The sequence below is a fragment of the Aethalodelphis obliquidens genome, unplaced genomic scaffold (genome assembly GCF_003676395.1).
Source record: "Aethalodelphis obliquidens isolate GAN/ISIS:26980383/991018 unplaced genomic scaffold, ASM367639v1 scaffold58, whole genome shotgun sequence".
In the NCBI taxonomy this organism is placed as follows: Eukaryota; Metazoa; Chordata; class Mammalia; order Artiodactyla; family Delphinidae; genus Aethalodelphis; species Aethalodelphis obliquidens.
The window spans coordinates 11,684,146-11,711,851 of record NW_020838002.1 but is presented as its reverse complement, the minus strand read 5'-3'; the positions used below and the strand labels follow the sequence as shown (position 1 = coordinate 11,711,851).

The 27,706-nt window shown below is 38.9% G+C and overlaps 1 protein-coding gene across 3 annotated transcripts in view; it reads left to right on the top strand.

Annotated features, from left to right (window-relative positions):
- Nucleotides 1–277: 277 nt before the first annotated feature.
- HEATR6 (HEAT repeat containing 6) overlaps nucleotides 278–27,706 on the top strand; it is a 49,167-nt gene continuing 21,738 nt past the window's right edge. For all 3 annotated transcript variants that reach the window (XM_027087385.1, XM_027087386.1, XM_027087388.1), the window contains exons 1-11: nucleotides 278–511; nucleotides 2,796–2,903; nucleotides 5,093–5,233; nucleotides 5,711–5,826; nucleotides 6,684–6,798; nucleotides 8,266–8,367; nucleotides 9,653–9,790; nucleotides 11,641–11,939; nucleotides 12,728–12,905; nucleotides 18,594–18,800; nucleotides 19,187–19,286. In XM_027087385.1, the coding sequence (XP_026943186.1) occupies nucleotides 293–511; nucleotides 2,796–2,903; nucleotides 5,093–5,233; nucleotides 5,711–5,826; nucleotides 6,684–6,798; nucleotides 8,266–8,367; nucleotides 9,653–9,790; nucleotides 11,641–11,939; nucleotides 12,728–12,905; nucleotides 18,594–18,800; nucleotides 19,187–19,286 (1,723 nt within the window). In that variant the 5' untranslated portion in view covers nucleotides 278–292. The remainder of the gene's footprint in view (nucleotides 512–2,795; nucleotides 2,904–5,092; nucleotides 5,234–5,710; nucleotides 5,827–6,683; nucleotides 6,799–8,265; nucleotides 8,368–9,652; nucleotides 9,791–11,640; nucleotides 11,940–12,727; nucleotides 12,906–18,593; nucleotides 18,801–19,186; nucleotides 19,287–27,706) is intronic.

Here is a 27,706-nt window from a genome sequence, read left to right as displayed (position 1 = left end):
ACTGAATCTGAAACGCTTAGTACGAAACAGGAATGTCAGCCCTGCCCAGTAATAAACTCTCTGGGAGGGCAGAGTCCCCACTTTTCGTCAGGGCTCAAGGAGAGGTGGGCGGCGAAAAAGTCTCCCACATAATTTCTCATATACATTCACAGGGTACTAGTCCGAGGATCCGTTCTGTATTCTCAGAACCCCTCCCACCTCGGGTTCTGGTTTGAAACAGGCATTTCCGGGATTGGCGCGCGGAAGCGGGGAATACCCCGGAAGTATTTCCCTGTGGTCCTACGTAGGAAAGATGGCGGCGACGCAAGTAGCGGGTTCTTTGACGAGCGGACCGGCGAAAGAGGCGCAGGGGGAGCCACCCCTCGAGCAGGGCCGTGGGTTCCGCTGCTTGTCAGCCAGGCTCTGCGCCCTGCGACCGGATGACAGCAGCTCCAGCCGCACCGAGCTCCACCTGCTCTTCGACCAGCTCATCTCCGAGAACTACAGCGAGGGCAGCGGCGTGGCCCCGGAGGTAGGCCCGCTGGCCCCGGCCCCACCCTTCAGGGACCTTAGCTGGTGGCTCCCGCCCGCCTCTCTAGCCTTTTCGCACCCCCACTTCGCAGTGCTTAGTTGCAGGCTCGTTTGCTGCCTCCGTCCGTGGCACATTTTCCGCCCTCCCTTTCTGGAAGAACTGTGCCGTGCCTGGCAAACTAGCTTCTTTCAAAACCCAGCTTGATGACTTCTGCTCCGATAACATTGCAGGTGTCATCTCTGGTGCCACCTTCCCGTCCCTCCGCTCCCCGCATTCAGAGCACTTTGTGTATAAAATTCCTTACTACCACGTACTGTACTGTACCGTACACGGTTCTAGGGATCTTAGAACGTGGGTATTATTAGGTCTATTTTACTGATAAACATACTGAGGATCACAAAAAAGGTCCAGTGTCGTATTGCTGGCAAAAGGCAGAGCTAGAATTGGAACTAAAGTGTCTCAAAGTCCCAGCCATTTTCTGTTCCTCCATGCTAGCTCCGCACTCTCTGAAGTACTTTGGCTCTGAGCAATAGTATTCACACACATCAGGCCTTGGATGCTACTGAATTCCCTGAACTCTTGACCCAGTCTTACCACTGTTTTCTGGTGCTCACAGGCACCTCAAACTTGACAGTTCTTAAAAATTAGTTCATTGTCTCCATGCACCCACCACATTCTCACATTCATTGTCTCCATGCACCCACCACATCCATGCACCCACCACATCCTCACATTCATTGTCTCCATGCACCCACCACATCCATGCACCCACCACATCCTCCATGCACCCACCACATCCTCACCCACATCCATCCTCACCCACCACATCCTCACTCCGTCCCATCCCCCAACACACACAAACATGGAGTCTGCCCAGTCACACAGAGCAAAGGTGCAGACACTGGTTCTTCACCTTTCCTTCCTCCCAGATCCTATCCAATCTGGATTCTTCAGAATCTATGTCAGAAATGTTTCTCAGTCCACCGCCCCCCCCCCGCCCCGCCCCATTCCCATTGCCAAAGCCTTAGGCCCTCAGGCAAGATGATTCTCCTGGATTGTTCCACTGGTCTCCTCTAACTTATTATTTCCAGCTCTTCTCCAAACCATTCTTTGCTCTCCTGCCAGAGTGACCTTTTCTTTAGCGGAAAAGAATCTCATTAGAAAAGTAAAACTCTGATTTGGGAGGATCTCCAATACATATTGGTAACTGGGCAAAGCAAGTTACAGTATGAGACCAATATAGGGTGGGGAGGGCTTGAACATAAATGTACATTTATAGATGCAAAGAGTTCAAAACAATGTATGGGAGAGTTTACAACAAAATAGTAGTTTGTGTCACTAGGGAGCAGAGTGGAATTAAGGGAGGAGTCGGGGACTTTTGCTTTATTTATATAATTTGTGACTTTCCAGTCTTATGTCCCATCACTCCTGCTTCTGTGCCCTGTGTGCAGTCATTTTAAAACTTGCTGTTCCTCAAGCACATACTGGTGTTCCACACCTATTCCTGTTCCAAGCCTGCCCACTCCATTCCCTTTGCTTGCTGTGTCTTTCGGTGCCTTGTCTGTCTGGCAGAGTTTTACTCATCCTTCAGGTCATTCCAGATTCTGCTTAAAAATCACCTCCACAAGACCTCCCTAATTACTGTATTCCCGCAGAATTTGTACTGAATTCTTTCAGGACCTAATTCACTTTAATTATTTGTGAATAGTATTTCTGTCTCTTTCACTAGATTGTGAGCTCTTTGAGATTCAGGAATATGTCTGTTCATGTTTGGAGCCCAAAGACCTGGCACACTACGTGACACAGAGAAGGTGCTCAGAGCCTTTTAATTCAATAAACATCAATAGGTGAATGAATAGTGTGATTTGCAAATAGGTAAAAAGAATTCCTAATTTTACATGAAATTTGTACAAGTGTCATTTCTGATTTTCCCAGTGACATTGCAAATTTGGTTTGCTTACCCTTTGGTATTTTTAATTTCAGTGTGTGCGTTTATATGCTGGAATCCTTTCTTTGGTTATTTAATTGTACTGTCTCTGCATATGTAGAAATTCTGGAGTCTTTAGCCTGAGAAAAATCATATTGATTCTTTTCCTTTTTTAGCACATGCTATTTTTATGCTGTCATCCTACTCTCTGCCTCATATTTCATCTTTCCCCATTTTGAGTGTGAACGTTCACTTTTATTTTCTCATTTGGCTGTGTTGGGGGCGGGTCTTCTCTTGGCTAACAGGTATAGCACCTTTTCATTGTCTGTTTTTTTTTTTTTTTTTTTTTTTTGGTAGGACGTCAGTACTCTTCTTGTCCAAGCTTGCCAACTGGTGCCTCTTAATCAGAATCATCTTGTCAGCAAATTGTCTCAGCTTATCCACCATTTACTTAACACACTACAGGTAATCATATAGGTAACTTTAGAATTCAGATCATGAATTTTGAGAATAAGTAAGTACCTTTGAGATACTACCTCTGTGATAGGTATGATAGGCTGGTCTTTTCAGAAGCTGTGCAAATGTGAGAAGCAAATGCCTTACTAAGAATTATATTAAAACAAATACAACTCTGACCAAAAAAAAGATTCTACAGGTTTGTCCATCGGAGGTATTCCTATCAATTTGGTTCGGGAAACCAATATCATTCAAGCCCCCAGGTCTTAGAATTTTTCAGGAAAGATATATTTGACTAAGACATATCTATGAATAAATTGAAATATCCTCTACCCCTTTCCTACCAGTATTTTTTCCCCTCTCCCAAAGCTACCATTTTTGTCATCTACTTTTGGTCTTCATAGAACATAAGAAGTAGCTCAGGGGCAAGGTGACCTAGATAATAAGATGCCTGTTATTTATGTCAAGGTCTGTACTGAAGCCCCCCTCTCTTCAGAATGTTTTCCAACTTGCTAAATAAATCTGGTATCTTTTTTTAGGAACAGTTCAAAATTTGAGGCTGTTACTATAAGCTACCACATGAGTATGTGAATGTAGTTAGCACAGAACTTATCAATTAGCATTATGTAATCTAGGATGCTTCTGGCTGCAAGAAACAGAAGAGCCAAGCCAGAATAGCTAAATAATTTTTTAAAAATTATCTTACATCACAGGCCCCAGGGGATGCAGCTTTAGGGGCACTTAATAATTAAGAGGCTTTCTGGCATCTTTCCATTCTGCCGTCCTCAGTGGATGGGTTATCCTCAGCTAGCAACTCTCACACTTAAAATCCAGGCATCCCATGGAAAATAAATAACACCCAGCAGAAGCAAAAGAACTATTTATTTTTTGTCTCTTTTATTTAAGAATGAGGAGGCTTGCCTCACAGACTCTCCAGCAGTCTCTTCCCTGATATCAGGCTGGAGAGACTTAGGTCATACGAGAACCCCTCTACAGCAGTCTGATCAGGGGAATGGTATTACCATGAATGGCTTAAACAAGGGATTTCAACCTTGACTGCCCATTAGAATCACCTGGAGGACCTGTGCTCCCTAGATGGTTACAATATGCAGCTCAGCCCTTATGTCAGGGTTTCTTATCCTTGGCACTGTTGATATTTTGGATTGGATAAATCTGTGCTATGAGGGGGTTGTCCTGTGCATTGGAAGATGTTTAACAGCATCCTGGCCTCTACCCACTAGATGCCAGTAGCATCTCTCCAATTTGAACAATCAAAAATGTCTACAGACATTACCGAGTGTTCCCTGGGGGACAAAATTGCCACTGGTGGAAAACCACTGTCTTAGCAGAATTGGGGTTTACCTTCAGGTCTCGTGTGGGGAAGGTAGACACCCAAATAAGATCAGTATCCTGCCAGCAAGAAAAGAACGGCTCAATATGCTGGAGGTAACCAGGGTAACAGTGGGTAACCAGGTAACAGTGTATGCTGCATGTGACTTGCTAAATGAAATAAGGCTCTTTTCAAGTTTAGAATTTTTCAAACTGATGTGGTGGCTTCTGAATGTTTGCTGTTCTCAGCGGTAACATCTTTTTAACACTGGCAGTTGGAAAAGTTCCTAATCACCCATGGCACCCACAGCCCTTAACCAGGTTTCTAACGTTTGGTGGCAGTTTATTTCAGTTGTCCCTGAATTGGTACTTGGATTAGCCTACTTTATCGCAATAAAATTATAAACTCCTTAAGGACAGGAATATGCCAGCTCTTTCTGTTATATTCCCCACATCATGGCAGAGACATAGTAGCTATTCAGCAGACATATTTAGTCACAGAGTATTTGTTGAGCATTTACTAGGCAACATAGTTGAATTAAAAGTTTTCAGCGGATTGAGTCTTACATATCTGTGTATTTACAGCTGCCGGTGTCTGGTTAGTTCAAGGAAAAGTTACAAGGACTTTGCCAGGTTATACTTTGAGTGGAGGGAGTAAAGGGGAAGAAGTGAGCAAGGCCTTGGGGCAGGGAGGGGGTCCTCTTGATAAGACTTTCAAGGTCTTTAAAGCTGATCTTTTTGACACGAAAAAGATGGATACATGTGCGCTCTCTGTTTCTTAAACAGCTTGATTCAAGTGAGCATTCATGTCTGAAAAGGATTAAATATCTTTCTAGAAGTTAGATCATAATTTTTTCCCCTCTTGATAGGTGATTGTTGATGAACAGAACCTGGATTTCCTGTTGGCATATACTATTTCTGCTATTCAGCAGTGCAGTTCCTGGACACACATGCAGATTCTCCAAGCCTTGGCAGCCCTGGTTTACTGCAACGGCTCCAAGTGTCAAAAGGTAGTTTAAACTGCATTCTGTCTTTCCTTTGAAAGGTTGGGAGCACAGGCTCTAAACCAGCAAGCCTGTGTTCAGGTTTCTGTCCTGCCATTAATTAGATGTGTAACGTTGAGTAACCTTCCTCAGTCACTCTGAGCCTCATTTTCTCACGTGTAAAATAGTTCCTCTGAGGGTGAAGTCTCACTTGTAAAGTGCTTGGCACTTGGTAAATATTAATCATTATTATGATTATCATTACCCTTCAGCTATGCAGCCAAGACGAAAGAGCTTCAGCAACAGCCTAGGCTGGGAGTGCTGATCCTTACTGATGCTTTTTGGGCATATTTTTGCATGCCTGTCTGAAGGATTTACCTAGCAGCTAGTGTTTTGGTACCTAAATTCCCTTTAGTTAAAAAAAAGAAGAAAGAAATCTATTTAAAAAGTAATGTTTTCCTAGAAGCTTTTCTTCGGCCAACATTGGCTGTGATGTTGTTTCAGTACCTCCCAGACTTGCTTGGCAAGAGCGGACTCTTGATGAAGCTGAGTGACTTGGCTCAGTCGGACCCTGAAGTTAGGAGAGCTGCAGTGCATTGTATGGCAAACTTATGTCTCAGGTATGTGGAGTCAGTCAGATTTCCCAGGTGTAATAAGATAGGGCCTCTCATGGGCCCTTTGTAGGTGGTTCAATCTGTCTGAAGCCAGAGCCAACTTAGAAAAATAACCTACTTTGCATTTCCCATGCTCTTTGCTAGTGACATCATCTTATGTTGTTTATTTTTAATTTTAATGTTGCTTATGAAGAAAGCTTATGAAGAAGTGAAGGACTAGGACCTTAGACTAGGACTTTATTTCTAAAATATGGTAAAAGTGATCTATGTGCAATATGTTGAGGTTTTGTTTTCTGTTGGTATAAATTCTAACCATATTAAGTCTTCGAGAAGGATATATTCATATTAATTTAAGCTTTGGTGAGATATATCTGTCAAGGCCAATTTCCTTTAAGAAAACAGAACCAATCCCAACTGCCCAATTCTAAATTCATGCAATAGAAAATGAGTGGCACAAGCTTGAACTGATGCGTAATATCTTATCTCTACATTGCAGTGTTGTCCAGTGGCTAGGAAGGCAGCTTCAGCTGTGTGATTCTAGCTTGACTACCTGTCTGCATTATTTCCCTCTCAGAACTGAAAAGCATAATGAAAAAGATTTTGCTTTCTGTGTACTTGTTTCACTATAGACTTCTGTAACTTTTCCCTGTGGAAACCGTTCTTCTTCCTATTCGTTCCAGCCTTGTGCTGGTCCACAGCAGTAGTTAATTAACCGGAGTGCACAATCTTCTATGATACAGTTTCATCCAAGGGTATATTCTAACTCCATTAGTCAGTATTGCTGTTACTTTTAATTCTTATTCTTTGCAAGCCCCATTTCAAAGGCGACTGAGTTGGAGTTGCTTTTTCTGTGTGTGTTTTAGTGTGCCAGGACAGCCGTACTTGGAGGAGCCCTACCAAAATATCTGCTTCCAAGCTTTCTTGACCACTTTACAGTCTCCAAAATCATCTGATATGGATGATATCACGTTTTGCATGGTAGGTGAGACTACTACTAATCCTGTGACTGTTACAGATGTGTTTACAAGCAGCAGTAGAACAAAAGCTGCTATTAAAGAGTTTAATTTTGTTGCTGTATTAGTTTTGTCTAGAGATATAGGCATAAGGGGATGTTTATAACCTAAAAAGGCTGAACCCATATCTTTCAGGTTTAAATTACAAGAAATTATTTTTGTTTGTTGTGTTTTGCCTTGTTTTTTTGTTTGTTTTGCAATTCTAGGTTCTTAAACTATTTTTACCCTCCTGACTATAAAAGTGGAAATAAAAAATTTCTGACTAGTGACTGTCTTTTAGATGGAATGGAAAGGAGTGGATTTCAACAATATCTGCAGTATTTTATTTCTTTTTTTAAAAACCTGATGCAAATATGACAGTTTATTAACATGATTTAAATTCAAAGTGACACGTTTCAAAAATTACAAATCAAAGATGGCGAAAGTTTCTTATAGTCCCCAGCTTAGACAGAGCCACTGGGAACAATTTGTTCTACATGCCCCCAGATTTTTTTTGTATATAAATGAGCATATTTATAATTTTTAAGTGGGATCATATTTAATATGCTGTTCTGCAGCTCTCTCTCCTTTTTAAACTTAATATATCTTGGACATCTTTTCAATCAATACCTGTTGATGTACTTCATGCTTTCTAACTGCTGTAGCTGGGAGACCTTGGCAATTTACTTAACTTCTTGAGCCTACATGTTCCTCATCTCTGAAATGGGAGAAATGTTATAACCACCTTGTAGAGGTCTTATGAGGTGTATATGAACTGTTCATAAAAGCACTTAAATATGCTTGGAAAAGTGCTTGCTATTATTGTTAAGTTTCATATGTAGCAGAGGGTTAGCTTCTTAAATATCATAATTGATGGAAAATTAAAGTTTTTTTCAGTGATTGCACTATTTCAAACAAGGCTGCAGTTCACATCCTTTCCATGTAGGGAGTATTTTTTAAGGACAGAATCCTAGAAATGACATTACTGGCCAAAAAATTAATCTTGATCAGAATTGCCCTCTAGAAACCTGTCCCCACATACATTTCTTTGCTTTTAAGAGCTGCTGTGAAAAGAGCTGCTTTGGTTACTGCATGATAGGGATTTCCTGTTTCCAGTCTCTGCTGCCACATTTTTATTCCTATCGTACTGTTCTCACTAAACATCTCTTCTTTTTTTTTTCTTGCTCACGATTAGTACGTGCGGGTTTATAAACATGTATGAAAAGACCACTCATTCAAGAGAAGCACTCCATTCTTCTAGAAAATAATTAGTAGTAGCTCATCAGCTTTCTTCTCTGGATCCTCATCTCTGCTCTTTTTTTTCCCCTCCCCTGTCTAAAGTTTTTTTCATCATCTAAAGACTTCTTTCTCCATCCTACGTGGTGCTAGAAAGTTGGTCCCTGGACAACCAAATTTCATTTACCTTTTAACTTGGTCTCCTTTTTCCCTCTAGTTGTTACAAAATGCATTAAAAGGTATACAGTCTCTTCTAAATGGTGGGAAGATGAAACTGACACAGACTGATGAACTTGGAGCTCTTCTGGCTGTGCTAAAGGTAAGGCATTGCCCGTTTAAACCCCAGGTCTTCATGTGGTTAGTGTCTTTCCTGTTTACACCCCAGACATAAGGACCAGTTTACATCATTACTCCAAGGCTAGCTTTAGGGTATTATATTTTAAGAGAGAAGAATAAAATGTTCATATTTAAACATATTTAAAATTAAGAACTGGGACTTCCCTGGTGGCACAGTGGTTAAGAATCCGCCTGCCAACACAGGGGACATGGGTTCAAGCCCTGGTCCAGGAAGATTCCAGATGCCGTGGAGCAACTAAGCCCGTGTACCATGACTACTGAGCCTGCGCTCTGGAGCCTGCAAGCCACAACTACTGAAGCCCGCGCGCCTGGAGCCTGTGCTCCGCAACAAGAGAAGCCACCGCAGTAAGAAGCCCGTGCACTGCAACAAAGAGTAGCCCCCGCTTGCCACAACTAGAGAAAAGCCCGTGTGCAGCAACGAAGACCCAGTGCAGCCAAAAATAAATTAATTAATTAAAAATAAATAAAATTAAGAACTGAAAAGACTAAATCTTGCTTTAGTAAATTTATGAAAATTCTAAAATTTTATTGGGAATAGATTATGAGGTATGATCTGTAGATTATTTAATTTTAGATTATGTTGAATCTGTTTGGACTTGAAAGAGGAACCAGTGCTTCTCCTTGGCTTTAGCTCCCATGTAGTAGGCAGACCAATCAAGATGTGTATCATTAGGCTGCCATCCTTTGGCTTCTGAGCCTGCCAGTCAGTGGGAGAGTCAGATCAACCTCTCTGGGGATCCAGCTGTCTTCAGTTCAGCCAAGAAATAGTAAGAAACTTTGTGGTGGCCTTAGATCAAAGCCATGTACGATAACTTAGCTTTATCATGACTAAAACTTTAATTCTTTTCCTGTACCATCTCCTCTACTCCCTAGTAGATAATAGAGAGCTAGATTTGGACATGGATATGCTAAATAAAATGATAGATTGGTTAAAAAAATTATCGATAAAATATTGGACAAAACTGATTGGGTAAATTTTTTAAATTAGTAAATAAAAGTGGTAAGTAAATAAACTAGAATCTAAAGTTTAACCTGATCTGGCCAAACCAGATCCCTCTGGTCTAGATGAAATTAAACTCTCCTTTAAGCTCTAAACCTTCAGGGTATCTATTTTCTTTCTCATTTCAGTTTCCTTAATAAAGCTTTTAAACATTAATCTATTCATCTGTGATTCAGAACATGGTGAATAATTCTGTTTTATGATTTGTTGTATGTGTGTTTGTGTGTTCCTTAACCATCATTATTAGAAAACCATGTTCCATGGACTCCCTGGACTAAACATAGAGATGCCCACGGTGTTGTACCCCACTCCACTTCCTCAGTATGATGGACGACCACCCATCAAACCGCAGCAGACAGAATCCAGCACTTCTCGACCAGCTGTGGTACATTTGCATATATTTAGATTTAAGTTGTGAATTGTTTTTAATTGCTTGCTATGTGTGTTTTCTATGATTTGCATCACTGCTGTGCCAAAGGCTCACCTTGAATTTGATTTCAAGTTAGGGTTTTTAGCATAGTAAATTTAAATTATCAGACTGCTAAAACTACCAGTTAGAACATCTTATACTTCTAAGCAGTCTAGGCAATGTAGCAGCTATAAAAATGGGCATTCACTTTATACCCATAGCCAAGCATCCGCATCCCTCAAATGCTTAACGCCACAGGTCAACAGACTTTTTCTCCAACAGGCTAGCTGGTAAATATTATAGGTCTCTGTTGCCACTGCCAAATTTCCCAGTCTTTCCAGATAGCTGCCATCTCCCTCCTGTTTCTGTTGGAGAACCTAAAGCATACAGATATACGGCTGAGGTATTACACCTAGAAATGTAATACCTGATTAAAATGCTTATAATTAGAAATTCTTTCACTCATTCACTTAATCAACATTTACTGAGCATCTGTTATATCCCAGACATTGTGCTAAGCATTAGGAACATAGACTGTGGTTTTAGGAGTTTGGGGGAGAAAGCAAAGGTGGATAAATACACAACCACGTTGCAGTATTATGATTCCTTTCAACAGAATATTCACGGGGTGTTCTAGGAGCACATTCAGGGCAACCAACAGAGGAGTAAGGGGTGCTTTTTAAAAGATATAGTGGCTAACCTGAGCCTCAAGAATGAGTATAGAGAAGGAAGGAAGGAGAATGTTTTATTCAAAGGGAACAACAGGTACACAGTCTTAGGGAATGCGAGTTGAACAAGGGGCTAGAGTGTCAGGTGTGTGGAGGGGAAGGTGGGACAAGTATGTAGCAGAGGCCAAATCATAAGGGTCATATACAGTGTGCTGAGGAGTTTGGGTTTTTATCTTATAGGTGGTGGAAATGAAGCATCTGATACAGGGGAGTGACATGATCAGATTGGCATTTCAGAGAAATCACTGTGATAGCAAGTGAAAGGGTGTGAGTCTGGAGCCACGTTAATAACTCAAGGTAGAAGTCATGAGGACCTTCTCTCCTAAAGGCTAGGGACCTTGAGAATGCAGAGGAGAGCACAGATTCCAAAGATCTTTGGATGTCCGAAAGAAGGAAGTAGCAGAAGAGAAAGAACCTGGCTTTTACTTTAAGTTTTTTGTTTTTCGTTTTTCATTTTTTTGGCTGCGCTGCACGGCATGCAGGATCTTAGTTCCCCGATCAGGGATTGAACCCGTGCCCCCTGTATTGGAAGTGTGGTGTCTGAACCACCAGGGAAGTCCCAGGCTTTTACTTTATATCTACAAAGCCCCAGTGCTCTAAAACCTGGATTGTATGTAGAGGAGTAACATCCCTCCTATGCATCTAGAGTGGTGCTAACTGCGTATCCTGTTTGGGAGAACTGAGAAAATAGTCACTCAGGTCATTTTCTGTAGACCTTGATCTCTTGCAGAACCTTTGTTGAGAAGGCTGAATGCTTTCACAACCGTTCAAGGAAGGTGGCATTAGTCTGTACTTAAACAGATGAGGAAAGGCAAGCTCAGCGAGGCTAAATGATTTGCCCAGGATCACAGATACAGAATTTAAACCCAGGTCACAAGGTTTGCTCTGTCCCATGTATTTCCTACCTTGTTTCTTTTGGTCCAGTAAGTTGTACATAAACACTTAGCATAGTGCCTGACGTATGGAGTATTAAGTGCTGCTTTTTTCTCTTCTCCTCTTCTTTATCCGTACTATGTGTTGGAGACATATTTAGTAATTATCAAATGAGAAGTTACCAATAGCTATCATATATATGTTTTCATTTGCTCCTAAAATCAGAATAAAAGGAAAAAATCAAAAGTAAAAGCGAAGAAAATCCAGCAAGGAGAGGAGGAGGAGGAAGAATCCAGTGGTGAAAGAGAAGTAGCTCCAGTCACTGGCTCAGGCAGACTGAACCCGCATAAAGGGGACACTCAGTGCCCCTCCTCCCTGGGTGTTTCGAGTTTGCCATTAGCTGGAAGTGGAGCTGCAGGAAAAGACCAAGTCTCCTCATCCTTCAGTTCTTCCAGTTGGAAGAGAGTCAGCAGTAGTGAGTCAGACTATTCTGATGCTGAAGGAGGCATGCAGAGTAAAGTGAGGTAGTAGTATTTTGTTATATTTTTATGCCTTATATTCTAAGTTGTGTGTATAAGTTTCTAACCTTGCTTAAAAGTCTGACTGCCGCATGTGATTTAACTTGGAAGAGTCTCATTTACGTGGGACTTTGTATTACTATGCATTTTGCATTGTTCTCTTATCTGTCTTTGTACATGTGGTTCCTCTGCCTGGGTTATTCTTTCTTTCATGTTTTTTGCCTTTTGCCTTGTTAACCACTACCCATCTTCAGTATGAGCTCAGCAATCATATACTCTGAGAAGCCTTTTCTGACCCCTTATTCCAGCTTAGGTACCCCTCCTATGTGACTGTTTGACTTATCTCTGATTACTGTGTTGTAGTCTCTTTAACTGTATGTCTCTGCCTTTAATAAGCTTGTCAAGGGCAGGGGCTTAGTTTATGTCTGCCAGCCTCAGTACAGTGCCTGGCACATACGTAAGGATTCTCAGTACATATCTGTTGGATGAATGGATACTCTGCAGTATCTCATATTTAATACTGATTTCCTAATATCAAAATGTTGCCATCTTATTCTCTATCTAGTTGTGTTTTTTTAATTGTTGACTTTATTAACTTGTTAGATAAACAAATTGCTTTAACATGTTTTGATCACATTTTGAAATAATTTTTAAAATGTTGGCATCTTTCAGATTTATTTAGAATGTTGAATTTCCCACTGTATCATTTGAGTTGGCTGGAATAAATAGCATTTCATGCTTATGTTTTTAAAAACAATTAAAAGGCTTTTTCTTCCTTCTTTTGGTTATTAAAGGTCTTACCAAGCCAAAGTTCGCCAAGGAGCATTAGCCTGTTTTCTTTCTACTATAAAATCAATAGAAAAAAAAGTTCTTTATGGCTACTGGTCAGCCTTTGTTCCTGATACACCTGAGCTTGGAAGCCCACAGTCTGTGTCCTTGATGACTCTTACATTAAAAGATCCTTCTCCAAAGGTAAGAGCATTTAAATTCTAAGGGTTATAACTAGGAAGAAAATCTTTACAAGTCTTTGTTGTTTTCTCTGCCCCATCTGATCTTACTGCCCCATCTGATCTTATGTGAACAAGGCTCTTACTAATACCGACCCAAGTCCTGACTTGAGAACCACTAAATGGGCAGGAGGATAGGGAATGGGCTTATGTGAATATCAGGTAGAGGGAGATCACACTGAGCTCACCTCCTGCCCCAGGGCTTGCTTGAAGCATGAGCACACTGAGTTATTGTTTCAGTGTCCTCTGAGCTGCGCTGAAGCAGCTGTGCTTCTCTCTCTTTTATGAAAATGTTGATTGCCATGGTGTTTATAATAGAAAGAAGTTAAAAATGGCTTTAATACTCACTGGAATATCATGGTATATAATGGTTATGAAAGATGTATAAGGCTTAGGGAAATGCTGATGATGCTTTATGAAAGTATAGGATATAGAATTATATGATCCCAACAGTGGTTTTTTTTCCTTCAACTTTTCCATATTTTTCAAATCACATGTAATAAATAGTAATACATATTTTTATGAGAAAAACTTATTTTTAGAAAAGAAGGAAAAGTAACTTGGCAGTCATGGATAGTTACAGCAAGGTAACTATGGCTGATCAAATATTTACCTCTTCTTGGATATGTTAGCTATTTTCCAGAAGTTAGCTTTTTACCCAAATAAGGAAACCAGTGTGGTGTTTAGATTCCTCTTACAAGAATGAACATTAAAAAGTCATGCTACAGGGCTTCCCTGGTGGCGCAGTGGTTGAGAGTCCGCCTGCTGATGCAGGGGACACGGGTTCATGCCCTGGTCTGGGAAGATCCCACATGCCGCGGAGCGGCTGGGTCCGTGAGCCATGGCTGCTGAGCCTGTGCGTCCGGAGACTGTGCTCCGCAATGGGAGAGGCCACAACAGTGAGAGGCCCGCGTAACGCAAAAAAACAAAAAAAAAAACCAAAACAAACAAACAAGTCATGCTACGTGGCATCTGGTATCCTCAGGTAATTAACCTACCCTCTCAAAATGAAAGTTTTAGTTAGGCCAATAGTATTGTTTTCTGTTTTTAAGATTTTTCCCTTAAAAATGAGGAGGACTAGCAATCCATCATACATTGAAACTCCCTTTGATCATCTCCTTGAGTAGCTAATTACTATATAAGAAAACTTCTAAATGACCCTTCAACACTCTTACAGGGTGAAGAAAAATAAACTAGCCTCAATTATGCACACACAAAAATGCCTTGTACGGTATTTCAAATACCCAATATACTAAATAGTTAAACCAGTAGAAATTTTTCAGATTGACTGAATCATCGGCAAATGAGAACCTGAAAAATGGTGGTGGCAAATAAATAAATAATGAGGCCATTCTAGTAATTGGAAGGAAAACTGCTATGAAGGTTGAAAAAATATATATATATATGTATTTATGTTTTTGAAGACCCTCCAGCTGAGGGGAGCTGCCGTAAGTAGCCAAGGAGATGGAGACGAAAGTAGATTGAAATAATATTCATGATGTTTATATCTTTGTATTTTTCGAACATTTACATTTGAATTGCCATGAGAAATTTTACTTACTGCAAAGTGGTCCTCCTTGATTTGTGTACTTCTTACATATGTTCTTGCTGTTTAATTTCAATAATGCAAGAGACGTGATGAGTGAAAAAAAGTATAGAACTCCCTTCTGGAGAAGTCCTAGGTCTAGCACGAAAGCCACACAAAGGTCCTGGAGAAAGGGAAGACCAGTCATCATTCTTACACAGTTTTTTAAAAAGATCAAAGTAATGATTAAAATTCATGAGTTCAGTGTAATGGCAAGTGAAATGAATATACTCAGATTTTTTAGCAGATACTAGGTTTAGAAGGGTGTAAATAAGGGTCATGATAATTGTCCACAACAGGTCTTGGAGTGCACCACTGCAAACTGTCCGTAGTGTAATTAATTGTGAACCAAGACCCATGTTAGAAAAAAGTGTTTTGGTAGATGATGTCAGTGAGAGAGTCTTTTTAGAAAGACTTCTAGAAAGTTACGTGCAAAAATTAAAAGTACTAGTTCATGGACTTCCCTGACAGTCCAGTGGTTAAGACCCTGTGCTTCAGCTGCAGGGGGCGTGGGTTCAATCCCTGGTCGGGGAACTAAGATCCCACATGCCGCAAGAAATGGCCAAAAAAAAAGTACTAGTTCATGTCATTGGAATAGAACAGCATTCTGGATTGATCAGAGCTAGGTTAAAAGGCGCAGCCATGTGTAAAAGCTGAGTGGTCATCTCAGGTGCTTATTGAGTATAGAGTTGGATAGTATAGACTGAAGTTTGTATTAGCCAGGATGAAACATGACAAGACAAAAATAATGTCTCTTCTCCTTGAAGTACACAGTGATGATGGTTTTGAGTTCATGGCAGCTCTGATATGACCTATGGTAGATTCAATTGGAAGCACAGTTGTCACTGATATACTGAGAAATTTTCCAGAGAGAAATGGACAGAAGGAAACATGATTGGACTACTCCATTCAGAACACCAACAATGACAGGGATTACTTTCAGGAAACTGGAATGTAAGATGCTAGAATGGTTCATTGAGAAGGAGAAAACTTAGAAATTTCCTCTAGGATTTGGCAGTGTGATGGTACTTGGGAAATTGTCACATGTTTACATGCTGGAAATGTGCTTCAGAAAGCACATCCTATGTTTTCAGGCAAGATAGAGCAATCAGTATAATAACACGACTAATTAAAATAATACTAATGCTACTAGTAACAATATGACTAATCTAAGAATTTCTTCTATATGATTTCCTCAGGTGTTACAAAAGTAGATTATGTATATATATCAACAAGACGTGACCTAAGGGACAAACTGTAGGGCATACCTTCTTCTTGGTACCTTTAGAATTATCCTGATTTTCAAATTCCATGATGATTATTTATTTCTCTTTTAAAGAGCTATGAAATGTGGAAACAAATCAAAATCTAGATAATAGATATCATAACTAGGAAAGAGAATAAAGAGTTGAAACTTTTAACTGTCACGGAATGGTAGGTAATCAGGTTTCCTCTTTTATGGTCAATTAAGAACAGGTGACCTTTGCTTGGAGGTCTCTAAGTCTAGAGACCTTGACACAGTAGGCACATGCCTCCACCTAAAAGGCATCCAACTTTGGGGGTGTGCTCAAATGAAATTAACCCTGAACATATGTGAAGGATAATCAGGACTTGGACAAAGCCAAAGACAAGCACAGCCAGGTGCCCTGCATTGAAACCTCAGTGGTAGCCATTCCCAGCAGTGACGACTTCATCACTCTCCCAGAAATATGCTGAGACTGAACATACATAAAAAAGGAAAAAATAAGGATTGACTGAGCTACCTCAGCAAAAATTTCTGCTATATCCTTAAATAGCAAAAAAGGAAAAGTGCTTTCTTGTTTCATTACCTTTGAACAAGCCTTCGTGCCCAAGGAGGTAAAACTACCCTCTAGTGAAACTGAGTGCACTGATGTTTATAAGATTAAAAAGGCTTTCATCTACCAATGTAAATATTCAGACAATAAAAACTTAACAAAATGAGCTGTCTGGAGAGCTGCACCTCTTATGGTTTGCTTGTACATCAGTACTGTCTGCTGGAAGTGCTGATTAGAATGGTAAACAGTATTAAATATTGATATAAAAATAAATGAAGCAGAACTTGAACCTGATTCAGTGTCATGAATAGCATTTTTATAACAACAGAGGTATATTAAACAGTGTTTAAAGGAAATAAATCAGCACTATGAGAAGTAAAATTCGATATAGTATCATATTTCCATATAGATTTTATACCTCGATGGTAGAAAATGACTAATTTCAGTGACATTCTTTTGTTTTCATCTGTGATAGTCATGAATGCTTTTTCCCACTTTAGGTACCAAAGTTAATTGCGCTGAAAAATTTTTACTTTTGAATATTAGTTCATTTCTTTCTACAACTTGGCTTTTAATTTTATTTGGTTTGTGAGCTGTTGAAATTGTCATTTTTAATTATGTTCTAAAGAAATGGAGGTCTAGCATAACATCCGCCTTTTTTGGTTAAGACCAGCCAGCAGTCTAATCAGAGGTTGACAGACTATGGCTTGTGGGCCCAGTCTGGCCAACTACCAGTTTTTGTATGACCTACGATCTAAGAATGGTTTTTATGCTTTCAAAACATTTTTTTAATCAAAAGAATAATATTTTGTGACATGTAAAATTTATATGAAATTCAGATTTCACTGTCCATAAGTAAAATTTTATTTGAACACAGTCACATTTATTTCTTTGTACAGTGTCTGTGCTCCCATAGCAGAGTTGAGTGGCCGCAACAAAGACTCTGTGGCCTGTGAAGTCTAGACCATAAAATTTGTGCTACTGGCGCTTTATGGAAAAGGGTTGCTAGCACCTCATCTGAGTTCTTGGACCAGCTGACTTGTGCACGAGCTCTCTCTCTGTCTCTTTGTCTCTCTGACACACACTTTCCTAATACATTGTCAACTTCCTGCCTTCCTTAAGTGATTATGCTTAATTCCAAAGACTCATACTACTATACTACAAATTTGTTCTCAAAGCAATAAATCTTTAGTTTTTTGTTTATAATTCCATTCTACGAAAAGCATGCAGAAATGATTTATTTCTTGGTAATTTGGAGATAACAGTTGAAGATTTTCTGGAAAACCTTTTCACACCAAACTCAGATATGCTTCATATTGAGTAAATACTTAGATTAGATCCTAGAATTATAATGTTGATTCCTTGCTTTTTAAATATCTGACTGAAAGGTTTAATTGACATTTTGGGGTGAGCTGGCCAAAGAGGGTATAGTATTATTTCATATTAGTAGTCCTGCATTTATCACCTACATTCCATTTTGGTTAAATTGGCTTTCTTTTCCTTTCTTTTTTCTTTTCTGAGTTTTAATACTGCAAAATCATCAGAATACTAATTACAAGTAATCTTTTAACCTTATAAAGAAAATCTTAATGCAGTGGCACTATTCCTGATAGATACAGCAGTCCATTGATAAAGGTGCACGTTTTCCTTTCTATCCATAAAGTTATATTTAATAGTATTCCTTTGAGTATCAAAGATTTTATTGCAGATTTTATTTTCTGTACCTAAGAATGTGTCTGAAAGTTGGGTCACTAATGGTGCCTGCCAAGCTGAGTATGCACAAAGTTTCTAGTATCCTATGTAATTAATATTGAGCACTCATGGATGCTTTAGGTTGGAACGTAAAGCAGAAGGTCCTCGGGAGCTTTGATATGAAACAGACCCTAGATGCGTGTAGTTTTTCCTGCCCACAGGCGGTTTGCTTTTCTCTTTTCATTTGGCTTTATGCTTTAATAAACTAGGCTTCTCATCTTTAAGTTATTTTCATGCTTGTGACATCAGGTTTTTATACTGTGGTGCAGCTTAGGCTTATTCCTTACAGTAGGAAACCCTAACAGCCATGTGATTTGAGGCTCTGTTGGTTTTTTGAAGTGTGGGGGTGGGGCGGCACGCAGGTGGCTTAGTTCACGGCTGCTCTTAGGGCCTGGTGGATAATCACATTGCCCTCTAATTAAAGGAATCCTAAATACTTTGAAAATGAAAAACATATATATAGGAAGAAGGGGATTCGACTCCTGATTTCTAACTGATGTGCATCATCCTGAAATTTCAGACGCGTGCCTGTGCTCTGCAAGTTTTATCTGCCATCTTGGAAGGCTCAAAGCAGTTTCTTTCTGTTGCTGAAGATACCAGTGACCACAGAAGGGCTTTCACTCCCTTTTCTGTAATGATCGCTTCTAGCATTAAAGAGTTGCACAGATGTCTTTTGTTAGCTTTGGTGGCTGAATCATCCTCACAGACCCTTACTCAGATAATTAAGGTAAATGTGCCAAGTTATCGGTGAGTTAACAGAGGCAGTTTCTTTCTTTTTGCATAATGTTTATATTGCCCAAAAGTGAATTGACAAGAATATAACTAAGTAGTAATTTTATTAAAGATATCCTGTTTGGAAGTCTGTTTCTACTTGTCTGATCATACCTACAATCTCTGTATGTACACCTAAATGTTTTACTAAAAATACTGCTTTATCTTTAGTATTAAGTTGGACCAATGAGAATACAAGTGCTATTCCCCCTGGAAAAAAAAAAACAAAAGGACTGATTTTTAAATAAGTATAAAGACTTTTTAAATTAAAGGCTCTAAAATTTTGTCTCTATGCTGTGACTATATCAGGCCCACTGATGAGCTCTTCTTTGTGTTTTGCAGTGCCTTGCAAACTTAGTATCAAATTCACCTTATAACCGTCTGAAACTCAGCCTGCTAACCAAAGTCTGGAACCAGATAAAGCCTTATATCCGCCACAAAGGTTGGTGGTAGTTTGAAACTGATTGCTTCTTTATATCAACCAGATCTAGATTATTAGTTTTTAAAAAATAGAGCATTTTTATAGCTCTAAGATATCTCTGCTTATTCTCCTCAAATTTGGGGGGGGAATCAACTATTGCTGGAACCCCACTTTTGACCTCTAAAGCCCCAGTGGACACCACTGGAAAGAAGTGACCTGGAGAATTAACTGTAAAGTTTAATGCCTCTTCAATGCATCAGTGCAGTGACCAGAGTATCCCTTTAGAATTGAGATTGAGCAAAATCCCAGGGGGGTCCCACTCTAGTATGTAATAGTTCATATCCTTTAGATATAAGTAGAGGATGGATGGACAGTCAGATAGACATTATCCTCATTTTGGAAGGAAGAAGTGGAATATAAAACCTAACTTCTTTAACATTAACTTCTCTGGAGTTCAGATAAAATTTCTGAACCTCAAATCTTCACTAACTACAGTCTTATTTCTTATTTCCTGACTTACTTCCACATATAATATATATGTGTTGCCTTTAGAAGACTTGTTTTTCTTTTGGTTGCAAGCTTCAGGATCAGACCACATTCTGTTGAGTTCTTAGTCAGAATTGTAGAACTTGAAGAAGGCACGGATGTTTTTGTGCCATCGTGGGAGATGTTCTGGACCCAGTGTCAGTCTGCAGCTCACTCCCATTTTTGCCACTGCATAGTCATGACCTTCTCTGAACCCTAATTTCCTCCTAACAGGAAGGTCTATGCCTACCTCATAAGATTTTTATGAGGCTTAAATGAGATAATGATATGTAAATATGTAAACAAAGTCCAGTTCATCCCTTTCACCAATGTGTAAAAGGGGACCCAGGAAGGTAAATCTTGCCTTAAGATTGCTTATCACTTCAGTTGCAGAAGTAAGATTAAGACAGCCCAAGTCTTCTGGCTCAGTCCCCTGCTCATTCCACTGCACTAGCTTTTCTTCATCTGCAAACTGAGGGGAGTGAACCATGTCTCAAAGGTCCCTTTCAAGTATCTGACTTTGTCCTCCAGCAACCTTTTATTATTAAACTGTTCAAACCCACAGAAAATTTGTACTATTGTACAGTGAGCACCTGTTACCTCTACTTAGACTTAACAGTTGTTAACACTGTCATATTTGTTTTCTCTCTCTCTCTACATATATGTATCAGTGTGTATATGTGTACGTGTGTGTGTTTATATGCATATTTTGGTCTATGTGTACGTATTTATATAGACTTACTTCCCTTGAATCATTTGAAGGTAAATTATAGACATATTTCACCCTAAATACCACAGTATGTATCTCCCCAAAATAAAGACAATCTCCAAAAAACACAATACCATTCTCACACCTAAGAAAATTACATTGATTCCATAGTATTATCTAATGTCTAGTCCACATTTAGATTTCCTCATGTGTCCCCAAAAGTCTTTTATAGCTTTTTAAAAAAAACCTGGGTTCATTCAAGGTTCATGCGTGATATTTAGTTTTTATGTCACTTTAGCCTTTTAAACTTTTTTTTTAAATTGAAGTATAGTTAGCATTATGTTCAGGTGAACATAATGATTCAACATTTAAATACATCACAAGTGATCACCACGATAAGTTCTAGTAGCTAGCCATCTCTCACAATATAAAATTACTACAGTATTATTGACTATATTCCTCATGTTGTATATTATATCCCTGTGACTTAATTATTTTATGACTGGAAGTTTGTAACCTCTTAATCCCTTTCACCTATTTCATGTATGCCCTAACCTCCTCTGGCAACCACCAATTTGCTCTCTGTATCTGTAAGTCTGTTTCTGTTTTGTTTGTTCATTTGTTTTGTTTTTTAGATTCCATGTATAAGTGGGATTATGCAGTATTTGTCTCTGTCTGACTTATTTAACTTAGCATAATACCCTCTAGTTCCATCCATGTTGTTGGAAATGGCAAGATTTCTTTTTTTTTTAATAAATTTATTTACTTTTGGCTGCATTGGGTCTTCATTGCTGCATGCGGGCTTTCTCTAGTTGCGGTGCCCTGGCTTCTCATTGCAGTGGCTTCTCTTGTTGTGGAGCACAGGCTCTAGGCCCATGGCTTCAGTAATTGTGGCACATGGGCTCAGTAGTTGTGGCTCGTGGGCTCTAGAACACAGGTTCAGTAGTTGTGGTGCACAGGCTTAGTTGCTCTGCGACATGTGGGATCTTCCCGGACCAGGGCTTGAACCCATGACCCCTACATCGGCAGGCGGATTCTTAACCACGGCGCCACCAGGGAAGTCCTTTTTTTATGGCTGAGTAATATTCCATTGTATACATATGCCACATCTTTTTTATCCACTTAGGTTGGGCATTTAGGTTGTTTCCATATCTTGGCTATTGTAAATAATGCTGCAGTGAACATTGGGGTGCATATATCAAATCAGTGTTTTTGTTTTCTTTGAGTGAATACCCAGAAGTGGAATTGCTAGATCATATGGTAGTTCTGTTTTTAATTTTTGAGGCACCTCCATACTGTTTTCCATGGTGGCTGCACCAATTTACATTCCTGCCAACAGTACATGAGGGTTCCCTTTTCTTCACATCCTTGCCAACACTTGTTTCTTGTCTTTTTGATTATAGCCATTATGACAGATGTGAGGCGATATCTCATTGTGCTTTTGATTTCCCTGATGATTAGTGGTGATCAGTAATGTTGAGCATCTTCTCATGTTTTTCTTGGCCATTTGTATGTCTTCTTTGGAGAAAGGGCTGTTCAGGCTCTCTGACCATTTTTTAATGGGATTGGTTTTTTTTGTTACAGAGTTGTATGATTTCCTTTTTAAGAAATATATATATATGTGTATATATATATACACACACACACACACACACACACACACGTGGATATATCATTGGCAAATATCTTTTCCCATTAAGTAGATTGCCTTTTCATTTTATTAAAGATTTCTTCCACTGCGTAAAAGCTTATTAGTTTGATGTAATCCCACTTACTTATTTTTGCTTTTGTTTCCCTTGCCTGAGGAGACAAATCCAAAAAAATACTTCTAAGACTGGCATCAAAGAGTGTACTACCTGTGTTTTCTTCTAGGTGTTTTATGGTTTCAGGTCTTATGTTTAAGTCTTAAACCCATTTTTTATTTGTTTTTGTATATGATACAAGAAAATGGTCCAGTTTCACTCCTTTGCATGTAGCTATCCAGGTTTCCCAACACCATTTATTGAAGGCGCTGTCTTTTCTCCATTACATGTTTTTGCTGCCATTGTCATAGATAAATTGACCATATAAGTGTGGGTTTATCTCTGAGCTCTCTATTCTGTTTTGATTACTGCAGTGTTGTAGTATAGTTTGAAATCAGGGCATGTGAAATCTCCAGCTTTGTTCTTTTTTCTCAAGATTGCTTTGGCTATTTGGGGTCTTTGGTAGTTCCCTACAAGTTTTAGGATTATTGGTTCTAGTTCTATGAAAAATGCCGTGGGTATTTTGATGGTGAGTGCATTGAACGTGTAGATTGCTTTGGGTAGTAAGGACATTTTAACAGTATTGATTCTTCCAGTCCATAAGCATGGTATATGTATCTTTCCATTAATTTGTGTTGTCTTCAACTTCTTTCATCAGTGTCTTATAGTTTTCAGAATACAGGTCTTTCACCTTCTTGGCTAAATTTATTCTTAGGTATTTTATTTTTTTGATGCAATTGTAAATGGCATTGTTTTCTTAATTTCTTTCTCTGATGGATTGTTATTAGTGAATAGAAATGCAACAGATTTCTGTATATTAATTTTATGCAACTTTACTGAATTCATTTATTAGTTCTAATAGTTTTTTTGGTGGAGTCTTTGGGGTTTTCTATATATAGTATCATGTCATCAGTGACAGTTTTACTTCTTCCTTTCCAATTTGGATGCCTTTTATTTCTTTTTCTAGTCTGATTGCTGTGTCTAGGACTTCCAATACTACATTGAATAGAAGTGTCAAGAGTGGGCATCCTTGTCTTGTTCCTGACCTTAGAGGAAATGCTTTCAGCTTTTCACTGTTGAGTATGTTAGCTGTGGGTTTGTCATATATGGCCTTTATTATGTTGAGGTATGTTCCCTCTGTATCCACTTTGTTGAGGGGTTTTAGCATAAAGGGATGTTGAATTTTGTCAGAAGCTTTTTCTGCATCTATTGAGATGATATATGATTTTTACTGTTCATATTGTTAATGCAGTGTATCAGGTTGATTGATCTGCAGATATTGAATCATCCTTGTATCCCTGAGGTAAATCCCATTTGATCATGATGTATGATCCTTTTAATGTATTGCTGACTTTGGTTTGCTAATATTTTGTTGAGGATTTTTGCATCTGTGTTCATCAGGGATATTGGCCTGTAATTTTCTTCCTTTGTAGTGTCTTTGTCTGGTTTTACTGTCAGGGTAATGCTGGCCTCGTAGAATGAATTTGGAAATTGAATTCTCTTCAGTTTTTTGGAATAGTGTGAGAACAGTTGATATTAAGTCTTCTTTAAATGTTTGGTAGAATTCATCTGTGAAGCCATCTGGTCCTGGACTTTTGTTTTGGGGGAGTTTTTTTGATTACTGATGTAATTTCATTACTTGGTCTGTTTCAGTAATTGGTCTGTTCAGATTTTCTCTTTCTTTCTGATTCAGTCTTGGAAAGATGGTATGTTTTTAGAAATTTATCCATTTCTTCTAGGTTGTCCAATTTGTTGGCATATAACTGTTTATAGTAATCTCTTATGATCTTTTTATACTTCTGTGGTGTTGGTTGTATCTCCTCTTTCATTTCTGATTTTATTGATATGGGCCCTCTCTCTATTTTTCTTGATGAGTCTGGCTGAAGATTTATCAATTCTCTTTATCTTTTCAGAGAACCAACTTCTGGTTTCATTGATCTTTTCTTTCTTTTTTTTTTTTTAGTATCTCTTTCCACTCTGATCCTTATTTTCCCCTTTGAGTTTTGTTTTTCTTTTCTTAGGTTCCTTTAGGTATGAGGTTAGATTGTTTATTTGAGGTTTTTCTTGTTTCCTGAAGTAGGCCCTATTGCTACAAACTTCCCTCTAAGAACTGCCTTTGTTGTGCCCTACAGATTTTGAAACACTGTGTTTCCATTTTCATTTGTCTCAATGTATTTTTTTATTTCCTCTTTGATTTTTTTCAGTGACCTATTGGTTGTTTAGTAGCATGTTGTTTAGACTCCACTTGTTTGTGTTTTTTCCAGTGTTTTATAGTTGATTTCTAGTCTCATAGGATTTTGGTCTGAAAAGATGCTTGGTATGATTTTAGTCTTCTTAAATTTATCGAGACTTGCTTTGTGGCCTAACATGTGATCTATCCTGGAGAATGTTCCACATGCACTTGAAAAGAATGTGTATCCTGCTGGTTTTGGGTGGAATGTTCTCTATATATATATCTGTTAAGTCAGGGTAGTATAATGTGTCCTTTAAGGCCAGTGTTTCCTTAAACACATTGTTTCCTTCTGTATGGATGACCTATCCATTGATATAAGTGGGGTGTTAAAGTCCTTACTATTATATTACTGTCAGTATCTCCTCATGTCTGTTAATATTTGCTTTATGTATTTAGCTGTTCCTATGTGGGGTGCACATACATTTACAAGTGTTTAATCTTCTTGTTGGATTGATCTCTTTATCATTATGTAATGCACTTTTTTGTCTTTTGTTACAGTCTTTGATTTAAAGTCTATTTTTTTAACATCTTTATTGGAGTATAATTGCTTTACAATGTTGTGTTAGTTTCTGCTGTATAACAAAGTGACTCAGCTATATGTATACATATATTCCCATATCCCCTACCTCTTGCGTCTCTCTCCTACCCTCCCTATCCCACCCCTCTAGGTGGTCACAAAGCACCGAGCTGATCTCCCTGTGCTATGCAGCTGCTTCTCATTAGCTATCTATTTTACATTTGGTAGTGTTTATATGTCAGTGCTCCTCTCTCACTTCGTCCCAGCTTACCCTTCCCCCTCCCCGTGTCCTCTCTACGTCTGTGTCTTTATTCCTGTCCTGCCCCTAGGTTCATCAGAACCTTTTCTTTTTTTTTAGATTCCATATATATGCGTTAGCATACAGTATTTGTTCTTCTCTTTCTGACTTACTTCACTCTGTATGACAGACTCTAGGTCCATCCACCTCACTAGAAATAACTCAATTTCATTTCTTTTTATGGCTGAGTAATATTCCATTGTATATATGTGCCACATCTTCTTTATCCATTCATCTGTCAATGGACACTTAGGTTGCTTCCATGTCCTGGCTATTGTAAATAGTGCTGCAGTGAACATTGTGGTTACATGTAAAGTCTATTTTGTCTGATATAAATATTACTACCCCAGCTTTGTTTTCATTTGCATGGAGTATCTTTTTCCATCCTCTCACTTTCAATTTCTGTGTGTCTTTAAATCTGAAGTGAGTCTCTTGTAGGTAGCATATATATGGGTCTTGCTTTTTTATCCATTCAGCCACCTTATGTCTTTTGATTGGAGCATTTAGTCCATTTTCATTTAAAGTAACTTTTGATGGTTATGTACTTACTGCCTTTTTGTTATATGTTTTCTGGTTATTTTTGTTGTTTTTCTCTGTTCCTTTACTCTTCTCTTGCTCTCTTGTGATTTAATGACTTTCTTGAGTGTTATGTTTGTACAGTAAGTCCCCTACATACGAACGAGTTCCATTCTGAGAACACGTTCGTAAGTCCAATTTGATCATAAGTCAAACAGTTAGCCTAGGTACACAACTAACACAATTGGCTATATAGTACTGTACTGTAATAGGTTTATAATATTAATACATAAAAAACAAACACAAAAAATGAAACATTTTTAATCTTACAGTACTTTGAAAAGTACAGTAGTACAGTATAATGGCTAGCCTACAGGGGCTGGCATTGAGTGAACAGGCAAGAAGAGTTACTGACTGGAGGAGGGAGTGGAGGTGGCAGATGGTAGAGCTGAAGGATCGTCAGCTATAGGAGATGGAGGGCAAGCTGCTATTTTACTCATGCCTGACATTGATGGAATGCATGTTTGCATCTTTGAAAGTTCACAACTTGAAGGTTCATATGTAGGGGACTTACTGTATTCCTTTCTCTTTGTTTTTTGAGTTAATCTAGTATTGTTTTATGATTTGTGGTTACCATGAGGTTATTTTATAACAACCTGGTATACAGCAGTCTATTTTAAGTTAATGGTCACTTATGTTTGAGCACATTCTAAAAGCACTACATATTTACTCCCTACCCCTATGTTTTATGTTTTTGACGTCATCTTTAACATCTTTCTGTTTTGTGTATCTCTTAACTAATTATTGTAGATATATAGGATTTTACTACTTTTGTGTTTTAACCTTCATAGTACCTATATGGTTGGTTGATCCACTACTTTTACTATATGTTTGCCTTTATAGTGAGATTTTTTTTTCTTTCATAATTTTTATATTTCTACTTATAGTTTTGTGTTTTCTGTTTAAAGCAGTCCCTTTAACATTTCTTGTTAGGTCAGTTTAGTGGTGATGAACTACTTTAGTTTTTGCTTGTCTGGGAAACTCTTTATCTCTCCTTCATTTCTGAATGAGAGCCTTGCCAGAGGGAATATTCTTGGTTGTAAGGGTTTTTCTTCCTTTCAGTACTTTGAATATCTTGTGCCACTCCCTTCTGGTATGTAAAGTTTTGCTGAAAAGTCAGCTGATCATCTTCTGGGGCTCCTCCATATGTAACTAGTTGTTTTTCTCTTGCTGCTTTTAAGATTCTCTAGTTAACTTTTTTTTAAAAATAAATTTATTTAGTTAGTTAGTTTTGGCTGTGTTGGGTCTTTGTTGCTGTGCGCAGGCTTTCTCTAGTTGCAGTGAGTGGGGGCTACTCTTCGTTGCAGTGCGCAGGCTTCTCATTGCGGTGGCTTCTCTTGTTGCGGAGCACGGGCTCTAGGCATGCAGGCTTCAGTGGTTGTGGCACATGGGCTCAGTAGTTGTGGCTTGTGGGCTCTAGAGCACAGGCTCAGTAGTTGTGGCACATGAGCTTAGTTGCTCTGCGGCATGTGGGATCTACCTGGGCCAGGGCTTGAACTCATGTCCCTTGCATTGGCAGGCAGATTCTTAACCACTGTGCCACCAGGGAAGCCCTCTGACTTTTGACTTTAATTATAATGTGTCTTGGTGTGGGTCTTTTGGGGTTCATCTTGTTTGGGACTTTTTGTGATTCCTGGACTTGGATGTATGTTTCCTTTGCCAGGTTCGGAAAGTTTTCAGCCATTATTTCTTCAAAGAGATTTTCTGTCCCTGTCCCTCTCTCTTCTCCTTCTGGGACCCCTATAATGTGAATGTTAGTACACTTGATGTTGTCATAGAGGTCGCTTAAACTATCCTCATTTTTCTTATTTCTTTTTGCTTTTCCATTTGGATGATTTTCA